This window comes from Odontomachus brunneus, unplaced genomic scaffold (genome assembly GCF_010583005.1).
Source record: "Odontomachus brunneus isolate Ranch 3 - 2012 unplaced genomic scaffold, Obru_v1 Obru_scaffold_009, whole genome shotgun sequence".
Classification (NCBI taxonomy): domain Eukaryota; kingdom Metazoa; phylum Arthropoda; class Insecta; order Hymenoptera; family Formicidae; genus Odontomachus; species Odontomachus brunneus.
In genome coordinates, this window is record NW_022639459.1 from 1,497,176 (window position 1) to 1,520,458 (window position 23,283).

Genomic DNA, 23,283 nt, shown 5'->3' on the forward strand with positions numbered 1-23,283 from the left:
TATATATATATATATATATATATATATATACATTCCATGTTGAAAGTTTAAATATTCGTATTTAACCCCTTCACTGTGGAGTATGTTTATAGATGTACTGACAAAAAATTCAATTACAGTTAAATAAATTAGCAGATCTGTACAAAACTTGGCACTAAGGGAATTTAAGGATCGTTGAATACAAATTTGAGGTCAAAATTAAAAAATTTTTGATGGTAGATCCATTTTGAAGACCTTTCTGAAATTGATAAAAGCTGCATTTAATTACAGCTTAACAAGCACTTAACAATTTTATTACGATGCTATTTTATATCGTTTCGTTCAATTTAAAACAGCGAAATAATCGAAATAATATTTTTATCCTTGTATTTAGCTGGTGAATATTTGAGAATCTAAAATGCAATATACCGAATATTAGAGAAATCTACCAATTATTTACAATTTTTTACATTTTGATCTGCCATATTGGATCTACCATTTTGAATTTTCTAATTTTGACTCCAAATTTGTTTTCAGTAACCCAGAAAACTCACTACCGAGCTTTACAAAAATTCGCCAATTTATTGAATTTTTTAAATTTTACTTTTTTATCACCATATTAGATCCGCTATTTTGAATTTCGACTTCAGATTCGTGTTCAGCGATGTCAGAAATAGTTATATGCAAAGTTTTATGAAAATGCGTCTGGTAGAACGCCCTGCACATTTTTGGCTCACTTAGGGCCGATTTTTCAATGATAGTTTAAACATCGATTTCAACTTAAACTTTGTTTAAACAAAACAAACGCATTGTTATAATAGAGTTTAAACTTGAATCCAAATTTAAACTGTTATTGAAAAAAATCGGCCCTTAGTGATTTTGCCCTCCAGTGAAGGGGTTAAAGACCAAGACAGTAAGAATATATATATATATTTGGGAATTGGTACTTTTACCTTAAAGCTAGTGTACTCGTAAAATCAGTGTGGTGCTTTGCTGACTTGTCTGACAATATCAAGTGCGAACACTTCTTTATTCTTGTGATTGGTGCGCACGTGTCTGTAGACATGGCTGCGCGAATAGGAGTTGTACTTGCAATACGGGCACATGAAAGGCGGACTTTTCTCGCACATATATTTCAAATGCATGTTGAGGCTGCTCTTCCTCTTGAAGGAGTGAGCGCATTTGCTACATTGATACGTTAAATCAGCGCAAGCAACGGGCATCAGTTTCGGGTTCAGCTTCGTCACCAGTCTCTTGGTCGGCTGCAGCTCCGGGTCCGTCAGCAGTTCCGTATTCAGCTCTGTCACTAGTTCCATCATCTCGCTATCTGAAAAACACACGAGCAAAGAGTACGCGGTCAGTGCTGTGGCAAAAGTTGCAACTTTCAATATTTTGTGCCGGCCCACTCGTACGTTCAATCCCGCTAAACACAAGTTCAGCGGAAAATAATTGATAATTGTCTTCGGATAATAATTACTAAACGCCTCAAGCGCGAGCGTTTCGCGGGCGTTTATAGGGAGTCAAAACTGTCGAAAATTACGTCTAACATACGAAAAGACGGAAATACGGAATACAGAAATATCGTTTTGAAGCAGACCGTGAGAGAATCAGTCTAAACTTTTAGATATTCTGCAATGGATTACAGAAAATTTTTGAGATTGTTTCTGGTGAATATACATTCATGGCATAACAATTTCAGTGAATTATGATCGTTCGTCGATGAAGTTTCGATGTTAAGACAACGTAAAATCTGGAGAAAGGAAGAAAGAGATAAAAAGAGAGAGTGAGAGAATGTGTGAGAGAGAAAGAGAGAGAGAGAGAGAGAGAGAGAGAAAGAGAGAGAGAGAATAACAACTATAAACCTTCCCTTACCTTTTTCCAAGTCTACAACAATATATTCATTTCCCACTCATTAAAATCCCAAATTTATATTTATATTTTTATTTATACGTATTTCTTACATATAATTTTAATACTTAGACGTCCAACAAACAAAAGAGCATTTAACAAAACAACATTTAACAAAAAACATTAATTAACAAAAAATACAATTAATAAAAATATAATTAATAAAATACAATTAATAAAAGAGCACAGTTACTGGGTTTTCGGTTTATTTCTTGTCACGCATTTAGCAACGATCTAAAAATAATAATCTTGTACTTATGTAGAAAACTAGTTGGCTATTGGGTGAAAATCATAGGCCTTTCCTTTTTTGTAGTACGAGGATTAAAAAGAAAACGTAAAAAAAGAAATAAATCAAAAATATCGAGATAATCGTAATCAAGATAATTAGTAGTTCGTCCTTGTGTGATAAATTTACGTAACAAATCTCTCCGAATGCGTGTTCTTAAGTGTCTCGCACTCCACGCGCCACAATATTTGCGAATGAATAAGACATAATTGACGGTCCTGTAGTCAGTGTTACACAAAACCCAGAGAGATTGCCAAGATATTTGGTAATGCTTCGTTAATAACGGATGAAAGTATTCAGTGGCGTATGTAGAGTTAACGTGAAATGCGTGGCTTATTGATGCAATTGTTGACAATATCCAGCGCGCACACTGCTTTCCTCTTGTGTAATTTGCGCACGTGCACGTAGATGTAGAATTGCCAGTAGCAGCGATATATGCAATACGGGCACTTGAATTGTGGTTCTTTCCCGCAGGCGTATCGCACATGCCTAATGAGGCTGTGTTTTCTCTGGAAGGAGTGACTGCATCTGTCACACTGATACGTCTTTTCAGAGGATATGCGGCGTATCCTCTTCGGCTTCTGTTCTATATCCAGTTCCGCCATTTGTTTCTCCTTCAGCTCCGCATTCAACTTCGTCAGCTGTTCCTTCTTCAATTTCGTCACTCCAGTTATCGTATCCTCCAGCGCGACATCCATTATCAGTTCAGTTTTCACTTCTGTGAATTCTATGAATTCATTATCTGAAAAACACGTAAGCAAAGAACGCGCGGTCAATGGTGTGCGAAAGAACATTTAACAAAAGATAATTAACAAAAAATACAATTAATAAAAATATAATTAATAAAATACAATTAATAAAAGAGCACAGTTGTTGGATTTTCGGTTTATTTCTTGATTTTGTCAAGAAATGTTGCAGCTCTCGATACTTTCGGCCGCACTGCTCGCAAGTTCCACTCGTGACACAAATGTTCGATGGGAAATAATTCCTGATCATCTTCGAATAGTAATTTATCTAAACGCGAACGTTCTGTGCTTATAATAATACAAGGTTGACGTTATTACGATAAAATTACATTCAATACGAATCCTTCAATCCAATTCTTTAAAATTTACAATACGGATCATTCAATATAATTCTTAAATCTCGATCGTGAAATCGATATCAAGAGACTATAACGATAATGCGATAAATCATGCTTTATCTTTTCTTAAACTAACATCAATGTTACAACATGCATTTCCAAATCTTATAAATCCTATATTTACAGCCAATAATATGACACACAATTTTAACACCAACGATGAATATAACGAAAGAACGTTTTCGTTGAAAGTGTGATTTATTCTTTTCTTGTCACACATCGATAGCATGTTAAAAATAATATATATTCTTGTAATTCTGGCACCTACAGTCTCGCCTACAATAAATCGATTACGAAGAATACGCAATTACGCCGCTCTGTTACCACGCAAATTAATATATAATGTGAAATAAATATATAATTATACATTAATATGTACAATATTACACAACGGCGCGCGATCACAGTATAAAATTATATATAATTATATAATTATATATAATTATATCGTTATTTTAACAAGAAAAATAAAAAAACAGTCATTAAGAATCGGTCACAGATTTTAGTGCGAATAATGTTAAACCACAGCAGGATAATAGTGTTTTATTATTTGATAAAGTATGCGTCGAATATTTCTTCGACTCGCAACGTACGCAGTGAATTAACCTTCTAAATTATATCTGCCAATTATTATTAATAATAATAATACCAATATTACACATTTTCTATTAAACACGGATATGGCTAGCAAAAATGAAAAATATGAGAAACGAAAAGAATAACCGAAGATAAACGATACGGTCTCCGTTTCTTAAAGGTCGAGAGAAAAAATGTCGATTTATCATGTAGACAGTATACTTACCACATTTACAGTCTGCAATAAAAAGATGTGGTGGATTTGTATTTGGAATGGATTTACAGAATTTGCGTCTATTACAAAATTACATTTATTTTACTATTACATTTATTTTTCGCCCTGAAAATCGTACACCTCTTCTTTTTTTACGCATTAATACGTAGGGTTACGTGGGAAACGTGAAAAAAAGGAAATGTGAACAACATCGACACAGTCAAAATGATTAATAATGCGTCCCTGTGAAATATTTGCAGATTATAAGCAAACCTCACCGAACGCGACACCTCGGCGTCTCATATATTGCACATTAAGATATTCACGGACGAATCAAGCGGTAATAAATGGTTCTATAGGCAGCATTATACAAAACACAGAGATTACAAGAGCATTGCTTCGTTATAATAATGGGTCCTTAGCCATTATTATAAGTCTCCAGTAACGTATGTAAAGTTAGTGTGAATTTACTACGGTTTTATGATGTGATTATTGACGATATCCAGCACAGACACCGTTCTGTTCTTGTGATTAAGACGCACGTGTCTGTACACATTACTGCGCAAGTTGCAGCGGTACTTGCAATACAGGCACTTGAATTGCGGTTCCTTGCCGCAAGAGTAACGCAAGTGTCTGGCCAGGGAGTATTTTCTCTGGAAGATGCGATCGCACTTACGACATTGATACCCGCCCTTAACTTGTATAATGAGCTCCTTCTCCGTGCTCAGTCCCTGCCTCAGTACCGTGTTCGGCTCCATCTTAGGTTCCTTCTTCAGTTCCGTCACGAGTTCCTTCTTGACCGGCAATTCCGTCTTCGGCTTCGTCGCAAGTTCCACCATCGCGCGAACTGAAAAACAAATAAGCAAAGAGCGCGCGATTAGTTGCATGCAAAAGTTGAATGATTCTCGATATTATGTGACATCCCGTTGCATGTCTGATCGTAACACAAGCTCGGTGGGAAATGACTGAATGTGATCCCCGACCACACGGAAAAAAAGATACACACAACTAAACATAATTTGCTGTGTTAGCCACTTTTTCTTTGCTGCAGGGACCAATTTCCTTGCTAAGATAACAAAAAAATCTGCTTCTGCAATAAAAAAATGTAGCTAAAGCAGTAAATTACGTTTAGTTGTCCATCTGTAGCAAATTTGCTGTGTTAGCCACTTTTCTTGCTGTACTTTTCTTGTTATCATAGGTTGTTTTCCTAGGCAGCAAAGGAAAAGTAGCTAACACAGCGAATTATATTTAGCTATTCATATATAGCAAATTAGTTTGCTGCTGCAGCAAATCCTTTTCTTCCGTGCAACAAATTCCCGTTTCGCGCTTGTAAGGATAAAAAATTAGCGTTATTGTAAGAATTAGGTGTAACGAAAATAAATGGAATACAGGGTGCGTTGTTAAAAGCAAACCGTAAATAAATCATTCGTAACCATTGAACATTCAACAATACACGACACGATGCGAACCATCTTTTTTCGAAGCCGGTTAAAGATTTTGGGACATAGATATAATTTTGGATACATAGATACATGTTCACCTCGTGACTCTTTCAGGAAATTACGAACGTTAGGCGACGAGGTGTCGACATACAGTCTAAAAATTGAATAATACATGAGATATCAAATAACGAATAAACATAAACCATACCATACCTTACCTTGACTTAACTCAACATCGATATCACACCCACGTTCATTGCTAACTAGTCAATATAACAGATTTACAGCCAACAATGCGGCACACCGTTTCAGTACCAACGATGAAAGTAACAGAAAAACATATCTGCTGGAGAGAAGTGCGGTTACTTTTTTTTTCTTGTCACACATCGCAGCGAACTAGAAATAATTTTCTTGTACCTCTGGCGCCTAGTCCATCCTATATTAAGTCGGTTGAAAGAATACAAGTATACCGTATTTGCGTGTCACGCAAATAAATATATATACTTTATTTGTGCAAATGAATATATATGTATACTTTATTTGCGTTGTCACGCAAATGAATATATAATATGTAGGTAATAATGATGCACTGTTATATAATATTATTGCTATGTCGCAGGCTATGTCGCAGGATCGCAATATTATGCATTATTATAATGATATTATTGTTTACAAGCAAACATGATAATATGATCAACAAGAGGTGATTAGAGAATTTGAGAATGAAAGAAACAGGAGAGGAGTAGAGCACCGAGACATATTGGACAATAGAATAAAAAAAAGGGGGAAAGAAGGAAAAAAGATATAGAACATGTAGATGGAAAGAGAAATCATGGAAGCATGTTTTGGAATTGATAGTCGCAAGAAGAAGAATATCGAATTATCATGTATTATGTATTATACTTATCATATCTACAAAGTATTTAACAAACAGATGTGATGGATTTGTATTAAAAACAAATCTGCAAAATTTTTATCAATTTCAAAAACGTTTATTTTTCCATCTGCCAACTATGGATTCTTTTTTTTTGTATTTTGAAGTATAGAAAAAATATAATATGGGAAAATATAATATAATATTACATAGAAAAAATATTATATAAAAATATAACATTACATAGAAAAAATATAATATGGAAAATGATAATGTCAATATATCAATATCAATATAAAAAGAAAATTATTAACCCTTTCACTGTGAAGAGCAAAATCATTAAGTGCACAGAAAAAAAAGATTTGCTAATATATGGACAATTAAAAATATTAACTGTAGGAGCAAATTTTCTTGCTTTCATAACAAGGTTATTTAGTTGTGATAACTAAAAGATTTACTAATATATATATATATATATATATATATATATATATATATATATATATATATATATATCAGACGTCTTACACATTATATATTACGATATTTGCGAATTAGTCAAGTATAATTGACAATCCTGTCCCTCTCTCTCTCTTTTTTTAGTCAACGTTATACGAAACTCAAAGATTGCAAGAATTCCATAACGTTTCATCAATAACGGGTAAAAGTCCATTATATCTAACTCTAGAGTTATGAGTATCTAGTTAAACTCCAAAGGCATGTGGAAAGCTCGTGTAAAATCACGGCTGGATGATGCAATTCTTCACAAGATCGTGCGCGAACACCGTTCTCTCCTTGTGATTAATGCGTACATGCTTGTAAACAAGGTATCCCCAAAGACTCCGATACATGCAATACGGGCACTTGAATCGTGGTTCTTTCCCGCAAGCATACCGCACATGTCTAATGAGACTGCATTCTCTTTTGAAAACGGCTTTGCATTGACAACATTGATATCCCCGTCCAGAGCGTATATGGCGTAACTTCTTCGCACCCGGCCTCCGCTTCCACCGCTTCGACTGCGGCTTCTGTGTCGTGTTTAGCTTCGTTGCCAGTGCCTCTTTCAACTTCGTCAACTTTAACTTCGTCAACTTCAACTGTGGCACCAGTTCCATCTTCAACTTCGGCACCGGTTCCGTCTTTAACCCCGGCACCAGTTCCGTCTTCAGATCTATCGCCAGTTCCATCCACTCACCATCTGAAAAACACATAAGCAAAAAGCGAGCGATTAGTTGTGTGCAGAAGTTGCAGCTCTTGATTATTTTGTGTCGTCGCGTTCGCGCAGTATGAGAAACAATTTGAAGAGAAATAATTGTTATCGTGTCACATAAAACTTTTAAAACCAGACATGTCTGGTTAAATGACTAGATATGTTTGGTTAGTCAAAAATCTTGTTCACTTAAACAGAATTCGAATTACTTTAATCGGAATTTCTGGATCGTTCATATTCGACCAGATATTTGGTTAATTCAACCAAATCTTTGTTCCGTGCATATTTTGTAGTTACATAATTATTTTGTAGTTAATGCTAATTATTATTTCGTACTTTAGTAAACATATAAACCGTTTAATTAAAAAACAAAAAAACAAAATTATATATAACATTTATAATTTTTATTAACTTTTGGAACTTTTTAAAATTATCCGCGTATAAATATATAATTTAACCTTATTCATTGTATATCTGTATCAATATTTAATATGTTTTTATCTGTAGTTTCTGCTATTTTCAGCTATCACTGTATCACTAGCACTGATGATACATTTGTTAAAAGAGCAAGTATAATATGCTCCCCTTCTATGCTCAGCTTCGGCCTCACGCCCGTGTTTAATTTTGTTTCTTCTTCAACTCCGGCACCAGTTTCGTGTTCAGTTTTGTTACCAGTCCAGCTCTTGCATCAATTCTGTGTTCAGATTCGTCATCACTTCCGCCTTCAGCCGCGGTACGAGTTCACTGTTCGGTTTTGTCATCAGTTTTACAAGTGTGCTTGAACGATCTTAAGTGCTCTTTCGTCCGTATTTATCTTTATTTAGAAATGGCACGCAACTTTCGTCAGCGTGCCATTCCTGGCTTCTAATGTCATAAATTCAACATGGCCACGGTGAGATACGAGGTGCCTTAACGTTTAACAACGCATACGCCGGATATTTGTCCGACTTGCAGAGAATCAACCTCTTTCGCCATGTACTGAATCCCAATTATTAATATTAATTAAAGTTAATAACTCTCATATTCAATTAAATATTGGCACGGTCGATAAAAATAAAAAATGTGAGAAACGAAGAGAATGGTCGAAGATAAACGATACGGTTTTCGTCTCTTGGGAGTCGACAGTCGCGATGGGGAGAATGTCGATTTATCGCGTAAAAGGTGTACCCTGAAGGAAATGATATTAACCAGAATTCTATTTAAGTTTACCAAACGGTATGGTGAATAATCGTGTAACAAGATATTTAGTCAATGATACCAAACTATCTGGTGAACGCATTGTCTAAGTAGCATTACAGTAATGCTTAAATACGTTTACCAAACCATCCGGTATGGAATGTTATGAATACAGTTGTGGAGTAGTGTTAGACTTCTTACCTAACCTAAAACCTAACCATAGTATATAATTTAATATAATATAATATTATATAATTTAATATAATATAATATTATATAATTTTCATATACTTACTGTATATAATCTTCATATATTTACTTCTAAATTCGTCGACATATTTTAAGAAATTTCATTCTTCCAAATATTTGACGGTTTCAGCGTTTACTCTTTTATAGCACCGACGTCTTTACAAATTAGTGTAAATGAAAAAGGAAACGTCGCAGTGAGTAACAATTAACTATCGCGTCGATAGTACATGTCTAGACAGAATTACCAAACTGTCTAGATGTCTATAATTAAATGTCTCGGTATTGACTACCGTCGAGGTATTGTAATCAGAATATTGGATATGTGAATTAGATATCGCATATAAATTCACCATATTACTTTCATAAAACGAGTATAGTGTCATTCACCAAGCCATTTCTCGCAATGTACTTATCATATTTGCAGTCTTTAAAAAAAAGATGCGATGAATTAATATCAGGAACAGATTTACAAAAATTCCATCTGTCCCAAAAGCGTTTATTTCACCTTCCAAAAATTGTAGGTCTTTTCTTATCAGTACCGTGATTACATGAAAAACGTAAAAAAAAAATAAATGCTAGCCTAAGTTTAAGAAAACAGCAACTTTGCACACCAAAAAAATACAATCGCAATGTACCTTATTTAATAATGTCACTGTCCTCTCGTCTCGTAGAGTCAAAGACATTTAGGAGATTAAATTTATTGATATAAGCGTACTCTAAATCAACATCATTCTTCGCGGAAAAACCGCGATAACAAATTCTACGCGCGCGCAGCAAGTACGGCATAGTATTGCAACCTATGTAATTAATCCTTTTATTAATTATGCTATGCGAACATACATCGATGTAAATGATACGGACCAACATATCACAGCGTATAAAAACGTGCCGGTTAGTGAGATTATAAGAGATCAATGACGAGTCACATCCGACAGATAACGCCGTCAGTTCGATGACCCAAGAGGGAGAAAAAATAAGACTAGAAAAGGTGTAAGAAAGAGAAAGTATTAATATATCGCAATAATAATCAGTGATGCGTCCTTGTGGGAATATTTGCACTCCAGAAGCAAATCTCCGCGGACACGCCTCAGCACTCAGGCAGCTCTCACGCATTATGCGTCGTGATATTTGCGGACGAGTCGTTCCGCAGCCGGCGCTTACGAAACCCAGAGAGGAGGATTGCAGGGTGATTCATTAACGCTTCGTGAACATGTAACCCCATGTTCCCTTGCTTTAATTCTTAAGCCGTAAGAAATTGACCAACCATAGTTGATTATTTTTAAAATAATCGACTGTGGTTGATCAATTTATTACGGCTTAAAGATTAGAGCAAGGTTGTGGACAAGGGGTGAAAGTGCTGCGGTGGCGCGTGCAAAGCTCATGTAAAAATCAGTGCGGCTTGTTAACGCAATGTCTGACAACATCCAGCGCGATCACTTCTCTCCTCTTGTGGCTGGTGCGCACGTGTCTGTAGACATTGCTGCGCAAGTTGCAGCGATACCGGCAATACGGGCACTTGAAACGCGGATTTTGCCCGCACGCATACAGCAAATGCCTGCTGAGACTGTTTTTCAGCTTGAAGGTGCGACCGCAAGTGGGACACTGATGCACGAGCTTAGCGGCGATAAAGTCGAAGGGCTCCAGCTCCGTCACCAAGAACTCGCCATCTGAAAAACACGTAAGCAAAGGGCGCGCGGTCAGTGGTGCGCAAAACTTGCAGCTCTCGATATGTCGTGCCGACGGCCTGCTCGCACATTTGATCGCAACACGAATGCCGCGGGAAATAATTGACGATTGCCTGTGGAACGCGAACGTTTCACGCTTGAAAGGATACCAAGCGGCCGTTTACTACGTAAATTGTGTGTAGCATACGAAGATACACGCCAAGTGCACGGATCTCGTTAAAACTGACCGTAAGAGGATCATTTGGAACTTTTGAACATTCAATATTCGGCGACAGAGACACATTTCGGGAGAACTTCTCATGGTTATGTGTATATCACAACGTGATATTTTCAGAAGATTGTGATCGTTCTCCGATCAACCCTTCAACGTTGGGACAGTCTGAAAGCTGTATCTTGGATAATACGTACAATGTCAAGGGATTGGCCAGACAGGCAAAAGGTAAATCTCTTACCTTGTCTCCGTTCAAATCGACAACACACAACGTACGTCTCCGACTCGTTAATATCCCAAACTTACGTCGAAAAACATGACACACAATTTTAACACTTAGACGCGCGACGGTGTAGGTAAGAAAAGGACACATTTGCTGGAAGCGCGGTTTATATTTTTCCTGGTCGTTAGTAACAGCCTAAAAATAATTAAAAAAAGTCAAAAAATAATATTCTTGCACTTCTACTATTTAATCCCTCCTATATTAAATCAGTGGGACACCCTTATTGCTTTGGTCTCTCTCTTTACACAAATATTTAAACTTTCAATATAGAATATATATATATACATTCTCTCTCTATGTTAAAAGTTTATATATATTATTCAATATATGTATATTATTCTCTCTTTATTGAAAGCTTAAATATTCATATCCAATAATCAAAACAACAAGAATGCCTAGGATTAGTGTCCGGGCATTTTGGTATACTTTTACCTTGTATAATTCACACACACACACACACACAAATTCAAATACAACTCTAAATTCAGGTAGAAGTATCTCACCTGAGGCAAGTTTCGAGTAACAACTGTAAAAACATGTCTAAAAAGAGTCACGGAAAATCGTTGAGACGCGAGAATGAAGTACTTGATGCAGCGGTAGAAAGTGGAAACCGGGAAGGTTACTGCCTTATTAGAGAGTACTTTATTTACATATTCGAGGAAATTACAAAAATGAAGTCAATAAATATATGAAAGGTCGGTAACTACGCGGATACCGTGCACGTCATAGCAAATTACAACACTCATATCACACCACGATAGCGAGATGAGAAGTAATAACGCACACATGAATGTGTTCGGCTTCATCGAGAGGATACAAGTCGCAGAGAAAACGGGAAAGATCCTTCAGTCTCTGCCTATATCGATACAACGGACGGCGATGCCCGCGTGCCGTTTGCGCACGTGCTTGTACACGTCGGAGGTCCATCTCGAGCGGAAATCGCAAGACGGGCACTTGAAGCGCGGATCCTGCTGGCACTCGTAACGCAGATGTCTCGTCAGCGAGCCACGGTGGGTGAAGGAGCTCCCGCATGCGTTGGTGCAAAGAAATTTCTTGTACGTTGCTTGACATCTCATGGGTAGGCGGCCGTATTCGGATGGGAACGAGGAGAACCAGACGTAATGAGGATTGGTGCCTGTAACAGAAGATCCATCATTGACAGCGCGCAATCGGCTACACACGGTGCTGCTTACGCTCTATCGCGATTACATCACACAACACACAGCGCATAGACTTTCCAAACTAGCCTACGATCCTCGGGTTGCTTCTGCTGACAACGCTTGATTTATCCACCATCGAGGCGTCGTCTTCAATTCGAAGTCTGACTAACGGTACATTCTATACAAATATCGGGAATAGATCGCTCGTCGTATAAAGAGAAAAAGATATGAAATCGCGTTCTGCACGAAATAATATTTTCGAATTGATCATTAATGAAATTATATATATATATATATATATATATATATATATATATATATACTTATATATTTATATATATATTTATATATTACACACACACACATACACGTATGTATGTATATATATGTATGTATATATTCTTGCGACTAAAACACCTTCTGCATTTCTGCGTTCTGCAATTACAGCTGTATCTACAATTAGGTCTATAAATATACAAAATAATGGAGCAAACAACGGTTGGAATACAGCGATTGGAAAGATTCAAGAGAGTTTGATAAACAAATAATTTATTTCATCCTGTATAATGATGCTGCAAATGTGTTAATAGAATTTGTATAACATTACGGGTCTAACATTCGTCACATAATGACGAACGGCGAAGAGAAAAATCATATGTGTTCATTTTCTATTTTATCAGTAATAAAATAGAAAACTTGACGAAACGTGCGCGTCGCGCGATCGTTACATCTACAACGATCTCCAAGTGACGGAATATCATCAGTAAACGATTTTATGGTTATCCTGCTCCGCGATTACGTTGCACGGTGATATATTTGAATCACACTGCATGATCCAAGAAATGGAACATGTTAAGCAAACGATAAAGACAAATTAATATTTTCATGAACTACAGAATATAAGAACAAAAAGAGATAAAAATGATTATAATGATGATGATGAATAGTGTTTATTATATACATATATATATATATATATATATATATATATATATATATTATCTTATCTTATTCTATCTCTCTTTTAAAATAAATAATTAAAAAATTTTTTATTGAATCAGTAAAAAGAGTGTATTTCACTAATAATCGGTGAGTAGTCACTGATTTTCAATGGAATACTCCTACTTTGCCGCTCCTTCTTGTATCTCACTGGTTTTGACTAGTGGAAGTAAGATAATTTCACTGCAAAATATGTACACGAGTTGTAGAAAAAAGTTGTAGAAAATATAGTAAAAATCACAATAAAATCTGTATAATCTTGGACCATACAGGATTATGACCGCAAATATTATATATTTGTTTAAATATGTTATGCACGTTTGACTCTTTACCGAATCATTGTAATTACTTGAATGTTTTTTTAAATCGTATATTCGAGATATCGTCAGATTTATTTAATTTACTATGAATTTACTGTGAATTTTTATAGTAATTTACAAATTATTTTAAAAGTATTAGTATTTTAAAATGTTTATAGTAAATTTTTATAGTAACTTACTACAGCTTCAGAACAGTTCAGTTTTACAAAAGACGTTGTAAAGTAAAAAGTAATTTTAACGTGAATTTTACTACAATATTTCCCCCGTGCACACGCTATCAAATATATTTTTTTGGAACAACTTCCATGTGTCTTAAGTGCAATGACACTATCTAGCGAACTGCATCGATAACGGGTATAGTCGCTGCTATTAACTGAGACTTTCGCGTGATTTTATGATGCTATACATACAATTAAACCATCAGTTATGAGTACAGCATTTCAGTGAAAAATACACTGATCGTACTTTAAATAGTAGGAGGACATAGCAGGAGAATGCCCTCACAGTACATTCAGCATACAGCATTAAATACCATAATAAAGTATATATAACACATAAGAAATAACATAAAATAAAAACAGAAATAAAATATAAGAGAAAAAGAACAGGAAGAAAGGAAAGAGGATAAAATCTTTCCAAGTCGTAGAAACACGAATAATAGTAGAAAACATTTCGGAAAATAAAATGTCAAAAAATAAAATCTATTGCTCGTTCGATCAGCGTCGCGATCGCTTCGAGCTAAAGCTCGCGGTTGCCGTGTAGAGGACAAAAGGCGCAGGGAATAGCTTGCGTCGGGAATGTCGCAATCTTCCTTCGTGAAGTGCAGCTCGCGATGCTCATCTCGCCTGGCTGTCCTGCTTTACGCGTAAGTCAAGAACATAGACCCGCTGATCGGGATGTATCCTGCGCACGTGCGACCTCACGTTCGACGAGTGCTTTGTGCGGTACGTGCAGTAAGGGCAGTTGAATTTGGGCAGCTGGCCGCACTGGAACTTGAGGTGATTGTACCGGTTGTTCTTGCGCGTGAACGACTTGCCGCACTTGTAGCACGGGTAATACCTCTTCATCAAAGGCGTCCCGTCGCTCTTGTAGACGCACTGAGACGATTGCACGTAACACCGTGGTATGTTGGCCGCACGAGCCTCTGAGAACAGAAAATTTCACGGCGCAATTAGGCGCGGGACAATCGGGGCACAGCTGACTGAGCAACGTCGCCGCGCTCTTGCAGCTTGCTCGCGCGGGAGGAGAGACGCGACGAAATGCGCTCGTAATGGAGATGCACGATGTGTTCGCGTCCGATTCTTCTTAAGTCATCCTTAAGACACCTTGACGCAATCAGAACGACCGACAGGATCGCTCCCTCGACGGGAGAGTCGAGTAATTCTTAAATTAGCGGATCTAAAGAAGAGATATACATGCGGTCGCTGACGTGTTTCTTCTACAAGTGATGAAACGTATGGGAAGATACAATGAGTTTGAAAGATCAGTGAAATATGATTATTTATTAGTATAGTAGCATTTTAGTCACGTAGTGCACAAAAACATAAAAAGTTTCGGTGTACCAATTGTACCAATCGTTTAGTGATGAAATTTGAGGTTCGCATAATTATACAGTTCGTCGTTATAAAACCCTGTCGCAACGTCTTGTGGATCCTTCTTGTGATCTCATCGATGGACGTTTCGCTTAACAATTCGGACTTGGTTGAATTTGCTTTAAATTTCTATTTATTTCGCCTCACGAGAGTGGAGACGTTCCTCTCTCTTCAACGACAACACATAGAATTGATTAGACTCCGACAATATATTCATAAGATATGGTTTTTCATTCATACAGATTTCCTTAGTAGTTAAACGTTCAAAATCGGGTCACAAGTCTTCATACCCAACAAGCTGACCAACACAGATAACGAGGAAATTGTTCAGAGTTTGCGGTGTCAAATAGCCAAAACGAACATAATCGACCACGACACGCAATTATAACAGGGGTGCTAATCTACATTTCCACGACAACGTTATTAGAAAGAATAAAAAAAAAAAAAAACAAACACGCAAGACGCAGCAACAGTCCAAAGAAGACGAACAGTTCTATGCGACGCAAATGGTACCCAGGTAGAAATCTCCAATGATGGACGATTAGGCCAAACTTAAGCCAACGTTGGCAAACTAAGCATTGGAGCTCTAGAGTTGGCCCAAGAATCCCAAGTCTTAGACCAATATATTGCTGCTATATTCACAACTAAACTTCGACATGTCCATACTTAGCCAAGAGGTAAGGTTGGACCAAAGTACAGAATGCCAACGTTGACCTAAATCTTGATATTAAAGCCAAGTGTAAAATCTAGGCTTAAAATAATAATTTTTTGTAAATATCCCGTTTGTTAAAAGCTATCCTCGATTATTTAGATCTTGATATAGAGGTTATCAGTTTCTTTATTATTATTGAATGACATCAGAGATAGAAAACGAGAAATAAATAATCAATGAGAAATACAAACAAAAGAATTTCAGATTTTATCTTACTTTGTATGTGCTACAAACATTAGAAAAAAATCAATTGAAACTAAGCCTGACAAAATCTTGAACGGGAACAAAATCTATGAATCCAAGCTTCAGACTCAGCCTAGGTTTTCTTACTATTGGGCGAAGCCTGGTCCAAGACTGGACTGTTCATTACTTCCTACCTGGGTAGGAACAAAAGCACACTCGTGTCGTCCGGCCGATATTTCTGTCGGAGAATTCACGGAGAAAGAAATATACAAATCTATCTGTATTCCCTCAAATATAAATATAACGAGCGAAATACAATACGCGGGCCGCTCAGGAGAACTGTGGGACCTCAGTCTTGCAAATGTCCACCACGTAGACCTCGTTACCGGGATGAATACGGCGCACATGAGCGCGCACATTCGACGGATGCCGCGTCCTGTATACGCAGTACGGGCAATTGAACCTGGGCGACTGGCCGCACTCGACCCTCAGATGATACAGCAGATTATGCTTCATGCTAAACACGCTGCTGCAATTGCCGCAGGGATACTTCGAGATCACGCGTTGGCTGGTGAGCGACGACGCGGAGATGGCGGATCTGTTCACGTCCTGCCAGCTAAAGTCTTGCTGTCTGGGCTGCATTGACGTCAACTCGGCACCTGCAAGAAGAAAGCATAGGACGTCCTCGTCATTGGTGAAACCCGTGACGACCGTGACCGCGTCGCGTCTCCGCTAAATCTCTAAGTCCCGGACTCTACATGATTGTCTCAGCTGACGAGCAGAGGCGCGCACAGCGGCCTCTCCTCGCGAGGGAACGAGGGTGGAGGTGGATACCGCGAGGACTCCCGACGTTAAATCGCGTCCGTTATGACATATTAACGATATACATGAAGGGCACGCACGGAGTGTCTTCGACGACGCACGCACGAGTCGGCGTCAAGACGGCGACAAGAGGAGCATGCACATGATAAGGGCATTCTCTCGGGACTACCGTGAGCTTGACAGGGGTGAGCCCTGCGTCCCCCGCGATCATCATCGCCGTCGGTACTCCGACGACAGTAGCCGTGACGAGCTTCACGCGAGCGTCGCCTCCGGCCGTTGCTGCCAGCTGAGGATGTCGACGACGTAGACCTCGCGGTCCGGATGCTTCCTGCGCACGTGGGCCCGCACGTTCGACGTGTGCTTCGTCCGGAACGGACAGTACGGGCAGTTGAAACGCGGCGACTGACCGCACGCGTACTTGAGATGATGCTGGAGATTGTAACGCCAATTGAAGGATCTACCGCACTTCGGGCAGATATGCACCTGCTGCGACGGAGGCCGTTGCTGGTGGATCTTACGGACCGTGCGACTCATGGTGTACCTATGTAGCGCTCTCATCGGGTACTTCCCCTCTGAAAAATCCAGACGTCCTGCCGATTAGTCGCGCCCATCGCCCATCTCTTTTCGTGCTTGTGCTTGTGTGCGCGCAAAATAGCCGGACCCGACACAAGATGCGTTCGCTTCGGATGCTCACACTTACAAGCGCTACTTTCAACCATTCACTTTGGCTTCTGAGCGCTCACATCAAAGTAGCTAGCCGCGTTCACTTCGGATGCTCACACTTATAAGCGGGTCGAAATGACGGACGAGAAGTTAGTTCTCGTGTGTCATTCGCATCAATAGTAACGTTCTTGGAATTATTTCACCAGATGATGGAGATTGTAAAATTCTATATAAGGATAAGAGCATAAGGATTTAAGGAATATTGTGTTTTTTAGTCAATGTTAGAAAACCTATATATTATGATTGCATATCTATATGAAAAAAATTGTATCATCTTATGATATGCTTCATCCAAAATTACTATTAGTCATAAGTATGCTCAACTTCAGTATAATGATACCCAACGGGTAAAATGGTTGTCCATTGTCGGAAGCCACTGCTAAAGCGAACGGCATGAGTAACGTTTATGAGCGGTTATAGCGTATGAGCACCCAAAGCGAGCGCATCCATAGAGGGACACAATTGGTCGCGGCCAAGGAGGACTCGGGAATTTTCTAACGGCCGACGTGCCGACACTCGAAAAACGTTGAGGAAACATCACCGTGTATTGAGTTTTGAGGTGAACAAAACTCCTGATATATGAGTCACGTACTGATTACGCCAGACTGTCTACGTTTATTAATACAGTAAACGATGAAGGGTACAAAAGGATGGTACAAAATAACGCAGTCTATTGGCAGAAATCATCGTCATAAAAGGCGCGTACACAAACGTGAGTCGACGGAAAAGACGCGAATCGACCTCGCTTCCGAATCGTTTAATGCTACCCTCTATAGAGATTGTTCTCTTAGAGTGTATGATATACGTTCTACATATAATACATTAATTTACGTGTATACGTGTGTATGTATGTATGTGTGTGTGTATGTGTGTGTGGATGTATATGTAGGGGCCAGTGAACACGCCAGTATATCGCTTTCTTAGAAATATGCATAAATGATGTGTATATATATATATATGTATATATGTGTATATAGATATTTTCATTACACGGAAGACAATAAAGACAAGTAATGAGCGATCCTAATGACTGTTTATGGGTTTGACAATGAGTACATGTTGACGAGCGAAACTCAAAATACGCAGAATGACGCGACTGTACTCGTCAATTGGTACACGGAAGAAAACAGTATGATTGGGCCACATATAAATCTGGCTGTGTCAACCAGATTATTAATAGTGAAATACGGAGCACAACTAATTATATGGTTGTTGCAACCGCAGAGCAATTACTGAATTACAGTGACCACATCTGATTGTTCAATCAGAGTGTATCTATGTACGGAGATATCCATATATATGCTGTGCCCATAAATTTCTGGTTGCCACAACTAGATCACACGCAATTACATTGATGTAGTTGATATACCAAAGTAACTGAGTCATATCAACCGTATATATTACCATCACGCGAAGATAATTGTGACGCAATTATGTTGCTCACAACTAAACGTTTCTGATTATGTGCACCATATCTCTTTTTTTCCGTGTGCGTTTATATTCGCACATTCGTCCCATCCGCCATCCATGAGAATAAATAAAAACGTTTGAAAGACATAAAATGATACTGAATAAAAATAAACCGCCTGGGAAAACCTCGGAAGGTATGAAATAAGTTTGATTCGACATTTCTATACTGAATTGCAAAATAGTTTGAAGGCGGTTTATTCTTGTTAAAAGTTTTCGTACTTGTTAATTATTTATTAAAAGTTTGGTTTTGAAGTCGGTTAAAAAGAAGCTTTCTTTTTTAAGTCCGATAATAAAAGTTTCGTCCTGTATCTTTAGACGTTCTCGGATTTTCCAGAAAGTAATGGAATTACCCAATTTCCGGATCATCCAGAGACAAATCCGGACAAATCTAAGAACAATGTAAATAAATTACACACTGAACATACTGGACTACGTAATAACACACTGAGCGAGCTACAAAACATTTCATCTCAATATCTCTCGAAATCGAGAGAACATACGAGCAAACAAACATACACACAGCACAAATCAAGAGATTATCCTTCTGAAATAATTAAAAAATGATCAACTACAATAAAATACATGTTTTTAATAAAATACAATGTTTTTTTTACAAAAATATTATATGAAAGAAACGAGTAATTCCCGAGTCACTCGTTTCTTTTTGACCAATTTGACCAACCGACCCCCAATTGATATTAATTAATCTAAAATCAAAGCAAAGTTCACATTAGGCCTCTGCAATTTCGCGTTCAATTTTATGCGAATACCATAACTCACATCATCCAGTTTACCAGTTACGTTTACCAGTACAGTCAACGACACGACGCACAATGCAACCGTGGATACTCGCGGGGGAAGAGATCGCGTTCCTACGCGTTCTTCACGAGGAGAATCGAGTCACGTCCTTGAGAAGGACGCCGCCACCTTCGGACGAAGAAGCAAGCGTGGGGAAAGAGCTGTTGATCTCGCGACGCTTATTAAACCGCCTTGATATTAGAGTCTCCTAGCGCTTTGCACACGTCGATGGCGTACACTTTGTTGCCAAAGTGCTTCCTGCGCACGTGTGCGCGCACATTCGACACGTGCTTGGTGCGGTAATGGCAGTAGGGGCAATTGAATCTCGGCAATTGGCCGCACTCGAATTTCGTGTGATAGTAAAGATTGTTCTTGTGACTGAAGACACTCGAACACGTGGGACAGGGGAACTTGGGCCTCGCGGCGGAAGAATTACGGTCGACGCTGGCGCGATGGTACGTCCGCGGTTTCCTTCTCACGTCGCACGCCATCGTGAACGCGAAGCCCGTCGGCAAGCTGAAGTCTGAAACAGAAGCGAGAGGAAAGTGTTGTCAGAAATCGTCGACTCGCTCGCGGTAGACTCGACGCGACTCGGGTAGTCGGAGCCTTTCGACGGCACGCACACTACACGCCGTGAGAATCCGCCGAGACGCCGAGACCGAGCTTGAGGTCGGAAAAAGCATCAAACTGGAGGCGCCTCCACAGACTCGCGACGTCGAGTACACCCTGAGAAAAAGAAAAGTACCTAAAATATTAAAAAAAATACTGATTCGGTGGTAACTGATGACGCGTTCACTGAAATCTAAATTCTTTCATTTAAACAATTGCTTTAATGAAAAGCAACATTTTTTAGAAAAATAACTATTTTCTTATTTAAAAAGCACTTTGCATCGATGCAGAGAAATAAATGTCATTAGTGTACTAACCGAATAAATATTTCCTATTTCTTAGATACTTTTCTCTCTCAGTGTTCAAATCTACTTCTGCAATTTGTTTAAAAGTACTTTGTTTAAAAGCCTTTGTTTCGTTTTATTCTCTATATTCGTTCATATTTCGATAACGCACTCTTTAAACTGATCGATTAGATCCTGTAGGTCCTCTTCTTGCCACCTTCGATATGTTAGTCACGATGGCGAGGAGTCCCTACTGTGCCAAATGAGATTAGTCTGCCAAACAAGATCTGCACTTTCCGATTTCAATTGTTCGCGTGTGGTGTTAAATACACATTAGGGTAAATGCATATACGCGTTTAAGTAGAAATCGTACGATAAAGAGGCTCATAATATCGGCGAGAGGTTATTCCGAGATGTGTACGAAATAAAATATGAAGGTGTACGGGATATTCAATGTGATGGCGTTTTATTTGGTACATGTAAAAACCCGCGATTAGAGTGCGATTTTTACGAGAAATGACACTAAATAGAAGCGAAGGTCCGCCAAACGAGTAGCAAGCTGTGACCACCCACAGTCTACGAAATTCTGATCAACTGTACTCTTGAAAGTCGACACAGTGCAAAGCGCGACTTCTAAAATCATCTATAAAAATCGCAATAAACGATACAATTACAAACATTCAAATGAAAGAACACGTCTTAAAATTAATAATACTGAACTATCACAATGTTCTCTTCAATATACTTAAATGTCTTAAAGTCGTAAAAAACCTGAGACATCGAAATCTTGATGGGATTTAAGCTACGCGTGCAAATAAAAGCTTTATGCGGATTGTGTGACCTTAATTACTGTTAAGATATTAGATTTCTTATGAAATATTATTTCACAATTGCTACGCCGTAGTACAAAGTAATGGCGGAATCGATGATGTCATCGGCATCATGATAACTTCTCTCGTAAGATAAACTGAAAATATGGAATGAAATATGTTTCTACGTGATATAAAACTACTGAGATATAAAAAAAAATTAATGATTTGAGAATTTGAAATTTTGCATCCTCCTGTTTCTCGAAAACATTCTTCAGCTTGCCTTCATGTATACGAATATTTATAATTATTCCGATGATATCACTGATTCTGATCACCATGTACAAAGTTTCATCAAAGTAAGATGACAAACTTAATGTAGATTTTAATGCGCAACGTAATAAGCGTCAATAATAATTAAAGCTGTAAACACGCATCGGATTTGTGAATCCTACCTTGTAACATTAATGTACAATTTCAGTCAATTTTGGCACATAATTCGTGCATCTCGTAATTTATTCTTTGTCCTAATATTCCCACATTGAATACTATTCGAATCTGAATTTACAAATTCCAACAAATCTGACTCTTCAGATATCAAAATTCGAATTTATACACTTGATATATTACAGCTGAATATCACAGCCTGATTATACAATATATGATTATATATAATCATATAATGATTATAAAAATTTCCTCCTCCTTTCAAGTCTTTTTCACAGATTTCAAATAATTTATAAATAATAAATTGTCCCAATGTTTACAGCCTTAGTAAAAATCAGTGTCGGGCGAGATGCATTCGCAAATAACAGATAACGTGATCCTGAACACGCATTTACAAATCAACACATGTAAAACATGTAAGATATGCGTCAGTACGTTTCTCTTGATACACGTAGCTGTTCCTGCAATTGCATTAGTTATGTCAAATACGCACTTGCTCTGTAAATACAGAGCTGTATTTTAATACAGAGCTCTGTATATACACGTACTGTATATTTGCAAATGCGCGCCCAAAATTGTTACTCATTACTCACGAGTAGAATTTTCACCCAACATTGACGAGAGTGATCTCCAAAAGTCAAATCACAACAAGAGATATGACGAGGCGCAAATACAATTATTAGGAGATTCTCTGCTCGCTTCTAAAATATACAAGAGATACCAATCCATTACAAAAATTAAATTAATATAATTTGAGCAGAGATCGTTAGCTGTCTCACAATAATTACAAGTTGTGCTCCTTCGACCAATACAGATTTGTAAAAACCATTGTAATCAATTTAAACGTATATTCAACAACAACCGATATATAAAATTTCAGTTGATCTTTTTCTACAGACGAATCACTCACGAAGGTGCTCAATGACACGTGCATATTCGGATTAATGATGCTTTTGATTAACGAGACGTGAAAAAAATATTATTGCACATGTAGAGAAGTGTGTGACATGTTCAAGTGTATAATATATGCTATATTATTTATACAATAATTCCCCATGCAGTGTGAAGTTTCTCGGAACTTGTGTGTGGCTAAGTGTCCTTCGCAATCGCATGTAACT

General features: G+C 37.9%; 1 protein-coding gene across 4 annotated transcripts in view; it reads right to left on the minus strand.

The window, feature by feature from the left end:
* The window catches only part of LOC116840265 (longitudinals lacking protein-like), a 221,994-nt gene that overhangs the window by 127,642 nt on the left and 71,069 nt on the right, over positions 1-23,283 (minus strand). The window contains exons 7-8 of one of the 4 annotated variants that reach the window (XM_032806772.1): positions 7,418-7,621; positions 4,187-4,954 (exon numbers count right to left, since the gene is read on the minus strand). The exons of the other annotated variants lie outside the window; for them this stretch is intronic. Coding sequence (XP_032662663.1) covers positions 4,578-4,954; positions 7,418-7,621 — 581 coding nt within the window. The 3' untranslated portion in view covers positions 4,187-4,577. Of the gene's footprint in view, positions 1-4,186; positions 4,955-7,417; positions 7,622-23,283 lie in introns of those variants that run through there. 4 annotated transcript variants of the gene reach the window in all.